This window comes from Hemiscyllium ocellatum, chromosome 7 (genome assembly GCF_020745735.1).
Source record: "Hemiscyllium ocellatum isolate sHemOce1 chromosome 7, sHemOce1.pat.X.cur, whole genome shotgun sequence".
In the NCBI taxonomy this organism is placed as follows: Eukaryota; Metazoa; Chordata; class Chondrichthyes; order Orectolobiformes; family Hemiscylliidae; genus Hemiscyllium; species Hemiscyllium ocellatum.
The window spans coordinates 103190270-103202524 of NC_083407.1; the positions used below are offsets into that span (position 1 = coordinate 103190270).

General features: G+C 44.6%; 1 protein-coding gene across 1 annotated transcript in view; it reads right to left on the bottom strand.

The window, feature by feature from the left end:
• Window positions 1-3309: 3309 nt before the first annotated feature.
• The window catches only part of LOC132817660 (uncharacterized), a 37456-nt gene continuing 28510 nt past the window's right edge, over window positions 3310-12255 (bottom strand). The window contains exons 6-8 of the mRNA XM_060828160.1: window positions 11327-11497; window positions 6073-6276; window positions 3310-3789 (exon numbers count right to left, since the gene is read on the bottom strand). Coding sequence (XP_060684143.1) covers window positions 3364-3789; window positions 6073-6276; window positions 11327-11497 — 801 coding nt within the window. The 3' untranslated portion in view covers window positions 3310-3363. The remainder of the gene's footprint in view (window positions 3790-6072; window positions 6277-11326; window positions 11498-12255) is intronic.

Here is a 12255-nt window from a genome sequence, read left to right on the forward strand (position 1 = left end):
TGGGCCAGCCATTAACATACTGTGTCTACAACAGCAGGTCAGAGACTGGAGTAATACTGGTTTGTCCACCATCGACAGGACAAAAATTAGGAGTTTGATGGAATAATCTCCATTTGATTAGATTAGATTAGATTACTTACAGTGTGGAAACAGGCCCTTCGGCCCAACAAGTCCACACCGACCCGCCGAAGCGCAACTCACATGTATCCCTTACCTAACACTACGGGCAATTTAGCATGGCCAATTCACCTGAATTGCACATCTTTGGAATGTGGGAGGAAACCGGAGCACCCGGAGGAAACCCACGCAGACACGGGGGAGAACGTGCAAACTCCACACAGTCAGTCGCCTGAGTCGGGAATTGAACCCGGGTCGCTGGTGCTGTGAGGCAGCAGTGCTAACCACTGTGCCACTGTGCCACCCAGCGAGTCCAGCCTGAACAATACTCAAGGTGCTGGACACTTTGCCCCAGAAGGCAGTGGAAGCCAGGTCTCTGGATACTATCAAGAAAGAGATGGATAGAGCTCTTAAGATAGTGGAATCAAGAGTTATGGGGATAAGGCAGGAACAGGATACTGATTGTGGATGATCAGCCATGATCATAATGAATGGTGGTGCTGGCTTGAAGGGCCGAGTTGGCCTACTCCCGCACTTATTGTCTATTGTCTATTGACACTGTCCCAGACAGAGCAACCTGTACAGCCATGCATCCATGACTTTAAATACTGACAACATCCATCACTGATGAACAATGGTAGATATAGAAAAAGCAGTATTAATTCACGAAGACTCTTTCAATGATGTCTTCCAAACCCGTGACATCTACCATACAGAAAGACGGGGCATAGGTTTAAGGTGAGAGGGGACAGATTTAAAAGTGACCTAAGGAGCTACTTTTTTATGCGGAGGGTGGTGCTTGTATGGAGTGAGCTGCCAGAAGAAATGGTGGAGGCTGGTACAATTACAACATTGAAAAGGCATCTGGATGTATCATAGAATACCTACAGTGTGGAAACAGGTCATTCAGCCCAACAAGTTCATTCTGAAGAATAACCCACCCAGACCCATTCCCCAACATTTGCCCCCAACTAATACACTAACCTCTACATCCCTGAACACTATGGGCAATTGAGCATAGCCAATTCACCTGGCCTGCACATCTTTGGATTGTGGGAGGAAACTGGAGTACCCAGAGGAAAGCTACACAGACACAGGGAGAACATTCAAACTCTACACAGACAGTCACCTGAGACTGGAATTGAACCTGGGTCCCAGATGTTGTGAGGCAGCAGTGCTAACCATTGAGCAACCATGCCATTGGACATATGAATAGAAAGGGTTGAGAGGAATCAGGGCCAAACGCTGGCAAATGGGACTAGATCTGGTTGGCATTGACGATTTGGACAGAAGGGTGTGTTTCCATGTTGTACAGCTCTATAATTCTGTGACAAAGGCAGCAGATACGTGGAAATACCATGCAAGTTCCCCTCCAAGCCTCACACCATCCTGACCTGGATCATATTGCCGTTTCTTTATTGTTACTGTGCCAAAATCCTGGAATTGTCTCTCTAACACAGCACTGGGACCGTATCGACATCACTGCAGAAGTGGCTCAGACTATCTTCTCAAAGTTGATTAGAGATGGGCAATAAACGACAGCCTAGCCAGCAATGCCTGTAACTCACAAGTGAATAAAGGAAACATTCTATCACCCTTTGTGTTTGGAGACATGGCTCCTAATTTTACTCTTAAAGATTCAGCTTTACATTTTCTAGACTGTAGCCTCGAGCCTTAGACTCCTTAACTGCAAGAATAGTTTCTCTCTGTCCCACCGCATCTCCTTAATACTTGAAGACTTCGAATGACTCTTTAACCTTCTAAATTATTAGGAAGAACATCAGATGTGATTGAATGAGGGGTTTGTGCACACACTCTTATGAATGGATTAGCAGAATTAAATTAACCATCAGCTGCACACTAAGTTAAAACTCAATAGATCAATTTGTAAATCAAACAACATTTTTAACCAGTGAAATATCCCAAAGGATGTTCAAACTTACGCGATTAAATAAAAAATTGACACTGAGCTGCAGTGTTAGGATAGGTGATGAGACGTTTTATGAAGGATGTCAATTTTAAGCAACATCTTAAAGGAAGATAGAGAGATAGCATGACAGAGATAGTTTAAATTTCAGAGCATGAGACCATGCAGCACAAGACATGACCATCAATGGTGGAGTGATTAAATTTGGAGAGGTCACCAAAGAGGAAGGACATCAATCCTGGAACGAGGATGCTGTAAGGCGATGTAGGTCAGTGAGCACAACGTGGGATGTGGGACTTGACATGAGCTGAAGTGCAGAACACTAGAACACTCAGAGAACACTCCCACTTTTCAAATTGTTCTATGTAATCTTTCACACCCACCAGACAGGACTTCAGTTTCATATCACATCCAAAAGATGGCACCACAGGAATGCCAGCTGTAATTTCTATTCCCAAGGCTCTAAGATCAGTTAGTCTTGAATTCACATTTTGCCAGCATTAGAGAGCTGAGGCTGTTAAAACTAACTCCTACTGCTGTAATACCATGGCTACTACAGATTTAACAATTACCGATTTGTCATTCTGCTAATCTTTACAGAGACACACAGTTGAATTTCCATTCTTCCAAATAAACTCCCAGCCTCCCCATGAAGACTGTCTATTGAACACTTCCAAGAGTTTTTGCCTCGATTGAACCAGCCTGGCATTCATTCCGGTCCGAAAATGGATGTCAAATAAATTAACTGAAGTAAATAGGTGGGGCTGGCTCAACAGACATAATTTTATCATCACTTGTACATATTAGGCAATTAGAGATGGGTGTAAAGTATTCTAACTATTGATTATAGAGTTCATAGGTGAAATAGATTACTAATTGGAGTCTAATGTCATATCTTCGGGTAAAAAATGAGGTCTGCAGATGCTGGAGATCACAGTTGAACATGTGTTGCTGGTTAAAGCACAGCAGGTCAGGCAGCATCCAAGGAATAGGAAATTCGACGTTTCGGGCATAAGGATTCCTGATGAAGGGCTTATGCCCGAAACGTTGAATTTCCTATTCCTTGGATGCTGCCTGACCTGCTGTGCTTTAACCAGCAACACATGTTCAATTCTAATGTCATATCTACCTTGTTTTCAAGATTCAAACTGCCAGTATCCTTCAATTTTGTAGCTTTATTAAGGACAGACAAAACATCCTCAAAACAAGACACTGCATTATCTCAGAAAATGACTACATGGAGACATTCAACAAATAGTGCATCCCTGTCTTCAGCAGAAATGTTCCTGGTGACCATCTTCTATTACAGATAACAATATTCAATCATCTTGGGTTGGTTTCTTTTTGGAGGGCTCTTGTGATGATGTCTTCTGGGCTGATTCTTCAGCACCACCACGTGGCTGTGTTTCTTGCTTGCTCGGTGTATTGCCGGCCACACCTTCTGGATGAGTCCCCCGGACACGCACTGGATTATCCCTTTGGAGCACATTCAGAATGCGTTCCGAATCCAACCTTTCCACAGAAGGCTCATCCTTTCGTACATATCTGCATGTTGCCTTTTGCTGGGAGTGCCCCTTTGTGGATCCTGTCTTCGCTTTATGATGTTTTTTATCGACTGCTTTCTCTTGTTCTCGTACGTATCTGTGCATTTTGAAGCCCAGGATGCCTTGTTTTCGGTCTGTCACCACTACTTCAGGAAATAAAATCACCTTTTTACATCTGTCACCAGTTTTCAAATGGCGTCTCTGTGATTTTATTTTAAAAAAGAATAAATATTAGTATTAAATTGTCTTTTTGGGTATTTTAAACTCTTCCCAATAACTAGTACAAATACAGCACATAACAGAAATGCATTTGCTGCCTCGATAGATCTGTCATTTTGAACACTATTTAGAGGGTACTAATTAGGATTAAAACAACTGATGAGAAGAGACTTGAATAGTGCTGGAGAAAGAGATGCTCTTCAAGAGTTTTGTCTTCATCAGGACATGTGCACAAATGCCAAGTTTCAAAAGGAGCAGTGATTTATACTTGCATGAGAAAAGGGTGCTGTTATGTTGCCAAGTAGACACTGGGGCACTGCCGGAGAGAATGCACCATAAAGTATTTAAAGCAACAAAAGGTACCAAACTTGGACATGTTCCTTTTGTCTGCAGAGGACAGTTTGCTAACTCTGAAAATATATGACTCCTAGAAAGGGGAAGTGAGAGCCCGAGTTGTTCTCAGTTGTTCGTGTAATACTTTACACAATCTTGTGGCTTGAGATGTCCAGTTACAAAATCACATGTAACAGTGGACTAGATGTATTGATTTGTAAGGTTCATTTGGCTGAGGCAGTTGAGGTTTTTTTTTGAGGATTTTTCACCACAGGACTTGGTGAATTTTCGGACCCTATTTTGCCAAATGCACCTCATTAACAACCTATGTCACCATGACATCCCTCACCACTGAGACGACTTTGGCACACACCATCCCCAAAGCAACCTCCAAATACGAATGAGGAGCCAAATGTAAGGCAACTATCACCCATCTAGACTCTTCCTGGGGGTTGTTTTTGTTCTGGAAAGAGAGGGAGGCAGGTATGAAGGGAAATGAATGTGGGTAACACTGCCATGAGTGTTGGTGCTGGTGGGGAGGGCAACCTGTATCTCAGGGTTAGCGGTGTTTGGGGTTCAGGTTGGGGGGAGTGCGAAGGGCAACCTGCCACACAGCGGATGTCCCAGAATTCATCAGCATCTGCACCAGGGTTAAAAGCTGGTAATGCACCCAGCCGAGCACCATCAGTATGGAGTTGGGCTGCATGGTTCCTGACTTTCGCTGTAGACATAGTGGACAGGCAACTCGCTGTGTGGGCAGTGACTTGGAGATCCTGCTGGATGGGCTGGTGCAGCGGCAGGATATCCTTCTCCCCCAGGGCCAGCAGTGGAGGCCATGACACTAGGCTATGCCAGCCTGCTCCGAGGTTGCCACCTGGGTGTGAGCAGTCGGAGTTGCCTGAAGCAATAACCAGCTCTGGCAGAAGAAGATCAATGTCCTTCTAGACTCCACAAATGTAAGTGTCACCACCCTCTCTCTGTTACCTCACACTGACACTCTCCCTGGCACTGTTCTCAGCTCCCACCAAGTTTCATGTCTCTATCACTGGCATTATTGTCCATAATGTCTTGCCTCACTCATTGTCTTCCCACCCAAACCCCTGACACCATGAATCCTGTCTGCCCACTCTGCTGCTTCCCTACCTGTGCCGACAGTAATGGTGGTGCCACCCACACTCATCTCCCTTAACACCTGCCTCCCTCTCACCCCAGAAGGAAAACAACCTCCAATTTGGCAGAAAGAATCAAGATGGCTGATTGGCCGCCTTACATTTAGCTGCTCATTGTTACTTGGAGACAACCAACCAACCTTGGCTCTGACTGGACTGAGCAGGCCCCAAGCTGGAGTCAGAGGCAGCCCTTTTACTTTGAACAAAGAACAAAACAGCACAGGAACAGGCCCTTCAGCCCTCCAAGCCTGCACAGACACATTTTCTTCATGGTGCTGGGAGCCCCGAGTGAAGACTGCCCGCCCTGATCTGACTGCGGCTTGCTGATAACCGTGACAAACTTTGTGCCCCTGCTAAATGGCAAAGCAAGACTAAAGTGATGAGACTGGTATCTCTGACGGAGGGGACAAAGAGCAAAAAAAGGACAAGGCAAGACAGGAATGCTCATGTCAAGCCAAAATGACACTCTGCCTCCTGCACCAATGGGTAAAGAGGTTTAAGATTTCATTGTCAGTGCAGTGCAAAATCTATACATCACATCAACTGGCTGATTCTATCTAACAGTATGTCCCTTGCCCTGTCCACAGTAAGCAAGTATAAATTGTTGCTCACTTTGAAGTTTGTCATTCTTGTGTCTGCCTCAGTGACTGCACAATGAAAACCTTCAACAGTGTGTTGTTTCTGTCAGCAATAAACTAATTGGAAACAATTAGACAATCAATGCCTGAACAACATTTCTGTTTTTATAAATCCTTCATCTCACCTGCTCTTCAGTATCACTTGCTTCCATCTCCAGTTCATTCAATGCCAAGGAAACCATCATTTCAAAAATGTCTTCACCCTCAGGAGCCTGTCCAAGAACCTTGGTTGCAGCTTGATCACTCGAAGTATCAGATACTTTTCCAGACGCTCCAGCTTCCGATATTTGTGGATTACTATCGGACTCCAGCAGTGCCTTCCAACCATCCTGAAAATCAAACTATCCATTAAAAATTGGACACAATAGTTGTAGTGATGACCAGTATCAAGCACTCAAACATGAGCCACTAGAGGGAGATTCACGTGGAATCATCAGTGATACCAGCATTAGAAGGGACTTTCTGAGGGACAGGCCACAACTGCAGAGGGTTTTTTCAGTCTGTGAGTTTGCCTCTGTTTAAAAATAAAAAGGGCAGTTTCTAGAATCCCAATAGTGCAGAAGCAGTCTATTTGGCCCATTGAGTCCACACTGACCCTCCAAAGAGCATCCCACCCAGACTAACCCCCACCCCCACCCCACAACCTTATTCGTGTGTTGCCATGGCTAATCCAACTAGCCTGCACATTATGGACAACTGAGCATGGCCAATCCATCTACCCTACACAGTTTTGGACTTCCTCATGGGAGGAAACCAGAGCACCCAGAGGAAACCCACACAGACTTCACACAGACAGTTGACCAAGGGTGGAATTAAACCCAGGTCCCTGGTGCTGTGAGGCAGCAGTGCTAACCATTGAGCCACACCGTGCCACCCTACTTAGTCAGTCTCTATTTTTGCAGGGGGGCTTGCTCGTACTAAGGGGAAGGTTTAAATTAAGTGTGCAGGAGAAAGGAATCCAGGGACAACATTGGAGGGGAGCAAAGAGATATGTGATGAATTGACAACACAAAAAGAAGACAATTCAGTATGGGATAAATTCGGCTTCCATGTGTATGAATCCATGGAGTGTGGTAAATACGATCGATGGCAGTCACATGGGAACGTCATTTTCGGTTAAAAAGAGAGGCCTGGTCCAAAAAACAGCAAGCACAATTGGGAATTAAATATCCCTGGATACAAGAGATTAAGCTTTTGAAAGGTTCGATGTGACAGCCAGAACTGCACCAGCTGCCAGAATCTGAAAATGCCATGCTTGAACCTGGCACCGACCATCTCACTGGCCAGTGGGCAGTGGGTGGGGACATTTTCCACACGGCCACTCTTCAGGCAGACGGCAGCACATTCAAAAAAGTGACCGCCTTCAACCACAAGCAACTCTGGCCATTGAGGTTTCAGAACCACGCCAGAAACATGGGATTTTGTGCCATTGAGGAAAGTGTCTGAGCCTAGCAAAGTTCTGTGGAGTGGTAAGGTATCCTTTTGGAGATGTTCTGTTACCTCTTTTGGAGACGGCCAGGCAACCCTTTTGAGGAGTCCATGTCTCCTGTTGGTATTATTTAGATTAGACATGAAGATACATAAAGTGGATGAGCTCTGTGGAATTGTCAAGTCATGTTAAGCTGCAGCACTTTAAATATTGAAACAAAAAGTCAGCCTGCAGTTGTAAAAAAATCGTGGCTTGATGCTTCAGTAGATGTTATTTGACATAAACTTGGTTGCTATCATTACAGTATTACTTCTTCCCGAAAGCATCAACAACGTCTAACTCTCACTATTGGGTGCCTTTAAGTTAACAACTTCAGAGAGGCTATAAGGGTATAGTTGCTTTCGATGTGGGACAAGAAATACAAATGTTTGATTTTAAAAAGGTTTAAGTGGCTTAAAAGTACCCAATGGGATTTTCTCAATAAGTGTATCATGTTTAATCGAGTGTAGTCTGGAGAACTTGATTTAATTTCATCTCACCATGGGAAGGGAGGGCTCCTCATGAGATGTTCCCAGCGAGTGGGGTGGTCAATGAGTTCGCATAAAATGAAGCTAAGCTGCCATTGGGGCTATAAGAAGCTGTGAAGGTGAGTGGAAGGTTCATGGGTTGGTTCTTAATTGGCATCAAGGTGGGTATAGAGCTCTAAGTTGGCATGGATCATGTATCGGGAGTGTGGGGGGAGGTGAGAAATTGTGTAGTGAGGGAGTGAGGATTTCTTTTGGCTTTGCTGCTTTTTAAAACCAGAACACTGGAATGAGCCTTGAAATGGTGGACTGGAGTGTTCCAGGTAGCCCCAGTGGCTGCAAGTTAGCTCTTGCTGGGGTTGACAGGTCTGATTCCAGTTACCCCCCACACCACCACTCTCTCCCAACCCACTGAAATGGTAAAGACTGTATTCCTTTATTTTTCAGTATTTTTAATTGAAATGGGAAAAGGGACAGAGGGTGGTGGTGCAGGCTTGCTTTTCAGACTGGAGGCCTGTGACCAGTGGTGTGCCACAAGGATCAGTACTGGGTCCATTGCTTTTCATCATTTATATAAATGACTTGGATGTGAACGTAGGAGGTATGGTTAGTAAGTTTGCAGATGACATCAAAATTGGAGATGTAGTGGACAGCAAAGAAGGTTACCTCCAATGACAACGGAATCTTGATCAAATGGGCCAATGGGCTGAGGAGTGGCAGATGGAGGTTAATGTAAATAAATGTGAGGCGCTGCATTTTGGAAAGGCAGATCAGGGCAGGACTTATACACTTAATGGTAAGGTCCTGGGGTGCGTTGCTGAAAAAAAGAGACCTTGGAGTGCAAGTTCATAGTTCCTTGAAAGTAGAGTTGCTGGTTGTTAGGATAGCGAAGAAGGCATTTGGTATGCTTTCCTTTATTGGTCAGAGCATTGACTATAGGAGTTGGGAGGTTATGTTGCAGCTGTACAGGACATTGGTTAGGACACTTTTGGAATATTGCATCCAATTCCGGTCTCCTTCCTTCAAGAAAGATGTTGTGAAACATGAAAGGGTTCAGAGAAGATTTACATGGACGTTGCCAGAGTTGAAGGGTTTGAGCTGTAGGGAGAGGCTGAATATGCTAGGGCTGTTTTCTCTGGAGCATCGGAGGCTGAGGGTGACTTTGTAGAGTTTTATAAAGTCATGAGGGGCATGGATATGGTAAATAGACAAGGTATTTTCCATGGGATGGGAGAGTCCAGAACGAGAGGGCATAGGTTTAGGATGAGAGGGACAACGCGCAGAGGGTGGTATGTGTATGGAATGAGCTCCCAGGGAATGTGGTGGAGGCTGGTTCAATTACAACATTTAATGGAAACCTGGATGGAATTATGAATAGGATGGGTTTAGAGGAATATGGGCCAGGTCCTGGCAAATGGGACGAGATTAATTTAGGATATCTGGTCAGTATGGATGAGTCGGACTGAACGGTCTATTTCTGTGCTGTACATCTCTATGACTCTATGACTATTTCAAAAGAAAACAAAGATTTTAGAAGCGTTTGTGGTACTTTTTAAAAACAGCCTACTAACACTCATTGTAAGTGCTGTTTACACTGCTGTTTGTTCAAGTAGTTAAGGGGAGGTTCACTCCAGCTGTAATAGATCCAGGGATAGTGAACGATATGAGAGTCAGCTGGCAACAAGTAGTTGATTGGTCTGTGGAATAGAGTCATTGAGTCATAGAGATGTACAGCTCAAAAACAGACCCTTCAGTCCAACCCGTCCATGCCGACCAGATATCCCAACCCAGTCTAGTTCCACCTGCCAGCAATGGTGATCAATTGTCACTGACAAAGGACAATCTGCCTGCTACCAAATATGTAACCGAAAAACTTGTGGATGTGAATGATTTTTTAGAAGCCATCAAAATTCCTCTGACTGTTTTTCTGGAAAGAAAACAAATTAAAGCCTGAAAAAAGTAATTTGATTTCTACCTGCCTTCCTTCCAGCAGATGCTGTGACTTGTGGCTTTTATCCAAGAAGTCAGGAGATTTTTTGACTTTTTTGACTCCTCTGTTGTTGCTAAATTATCAGACTGTTTATTGGATATCCCAAACGGATGAGCAAAATTGTCTTCCAATCAAAGATTGGGAAGGTTGAAGCTGCTGTTTGCAGTCCCAGCCCCATTTGTTCCCTAACAACTCAGTCCATCCCTTTACCTGGCAACCAGTCCGTTTGAAACCTTTGTGTCATATTTGACTGTGGGATGAGCTGCCCAGCCTTGTATCCACACCATCACTAAAACTGGTTATTTGCCCTTGTCCCAGCGCATCTGCTGCTAAAACACCCATCAGTGCCTTTGTTCCTTCTCGGCTCAATTATTCCAGCACTGTCCAGGCTGGGCCTCCCACATTCTACCCTCCGTAAACGTGAGGCTGTTCAAAACTCTGCTGCTTGTGCCTTATCTCGCGCTAAGTACCATTCCCTAACTTACCCCGATGTTCACCCTGATCTCCACTGACTCTGGGTCAAGCAACAACTTGATTTTTAACATCTTGAATCCCCTTGTCAAACACATCGAGAGTCTTAAATGCCCCTTTGTAACTATGTTATCTTCCCCAGCCCCACAATCCTCGGAGATATCTGTACTCATCCAATACTAGGCTCTCGTGCACCACCAGCATTTGTTGGTCTCCCCTCGAAGGCTCAGTGTTCAGTTGCCTCCGTTTGAACCTCTGGAAGTTCTTCTCTCGGCCTCTCCACCTTGTTTTTCTCAGTTAAGACATTCCTAAAAAGCCCATCCCATTGATCAAACTTGTGGTCATCTGGCTCAATATCTAATACAGTCTGCAGTTCAATGTCTCAGTTTGATTTGTAAGGTTCCAGTGACACATCTTGGGACATTTCATTCTGTTTAGGGTTCTGTGTAAATGGAGGTTCCTGCTGCTGTTGGTAAATATAGTTATTTACAGCTAGGAAATTACATTTCTTGAACATCTTTGGATGGGATGGAAACGATGAAGCTGAAGTTCAGTGAAAAGATCAAGGGGAATTCTGCAAAAACTGAATAAAACAGAAACAATGGAAGGAAGGACGTCACCCTGTGATGAAGCAATAGTGATGAGGCAGCACAAATACAGGGCGCTGACTGAGTAATTTGCCAGAGACTGGCACAGATCAGATGCCATCTCATGTGTGTCCATTTCTGGAAGGCCCCAGATGTCCCAGCTTTTAGTTTACCGTCTCTAATTCATGCTGGTGTCCATGACATTGCTTAATTACTCAGGCAGTAGATTCAGACATCCTGAATAAATTACCCATCCCCAAAAGAGGGAAACCTTCAGGATCCCAGCCTATGCACAAGGAAACCCAATTGTGCTGTTTATGCTTCAAATTGACAGTACACCCATCGTAACCCTCAAACCCTCTCAAACACTTCACTGACCCCTTCCTGTTGCTCAGTCTCTTCACGGTTGACCTCATCAGCTGTGGCTGGAGATTTGGAGATTGTTTCATTTTGATCAGGTGCTGCCTCACTCTCAGATCTGGGAAGCTGTGTCTTAGGAAGTTTCCTTTTCACTGAGTCCAGACTAGAATCGGGCTGTGTTGGAGGTTCCTGTGTTTATATTCAGAAAGGAGTTAGCAATGATCAGGCAGAAATAATGTTTCAGGGATCATAGAATAACTGCAGTGCGGAAACAGCCCATTCAGCCCATTGAGTCCACACTGTTCCTCCAAGATCATCCCATCCAGATGTACCCTTAACCCAACCCCTGTGACCCTGCATTTCCCATGGCAAATCCACCTAACCTACACATTCCTGAACACTCTGGTCAATTTAGCATGAACAATCCACCTGAACGGCACATCCTTGGATAGTGGGAGGAAACCGGAATATCCGGAGGAATCCCACACAGAGACAGGGAAAATGTGCAAACACCTCACAGACAGTCGACCGAGTGTGGAATCAAACCCAGGACCTTGGTGCTGTGAGGTATTACAGTGGGACTTAGGTTGTTCTAGATCTTTCTTTGAGTTACATGGAATCCCAGGCAGTGAGAAAGTCCTTTCATCCCAAATGATCCATCATGCTCCAGGCAAGCATCTTCCCAACCATCTTCATTCCAACATAATCATAATTAGTTTCAGTGTCAGGTTTAACCAGCATCCCCTTAAATGTACCTCGTGTGTTGTGTGGTAGTGAGTTCTGCATTTAAACAACTTTCTGGGTAAAAAGGATTCCCCAGAATTTCAATTTGGATTTGTTGGTGACCATCTTACATAATAACTCAGAATGAGCCTGACAGGTAGAAGCTTAAGGTCCATTACCTCTGGTTGGTGACTGTAGAACTAGGGCCATAGTCTCAGGATAAA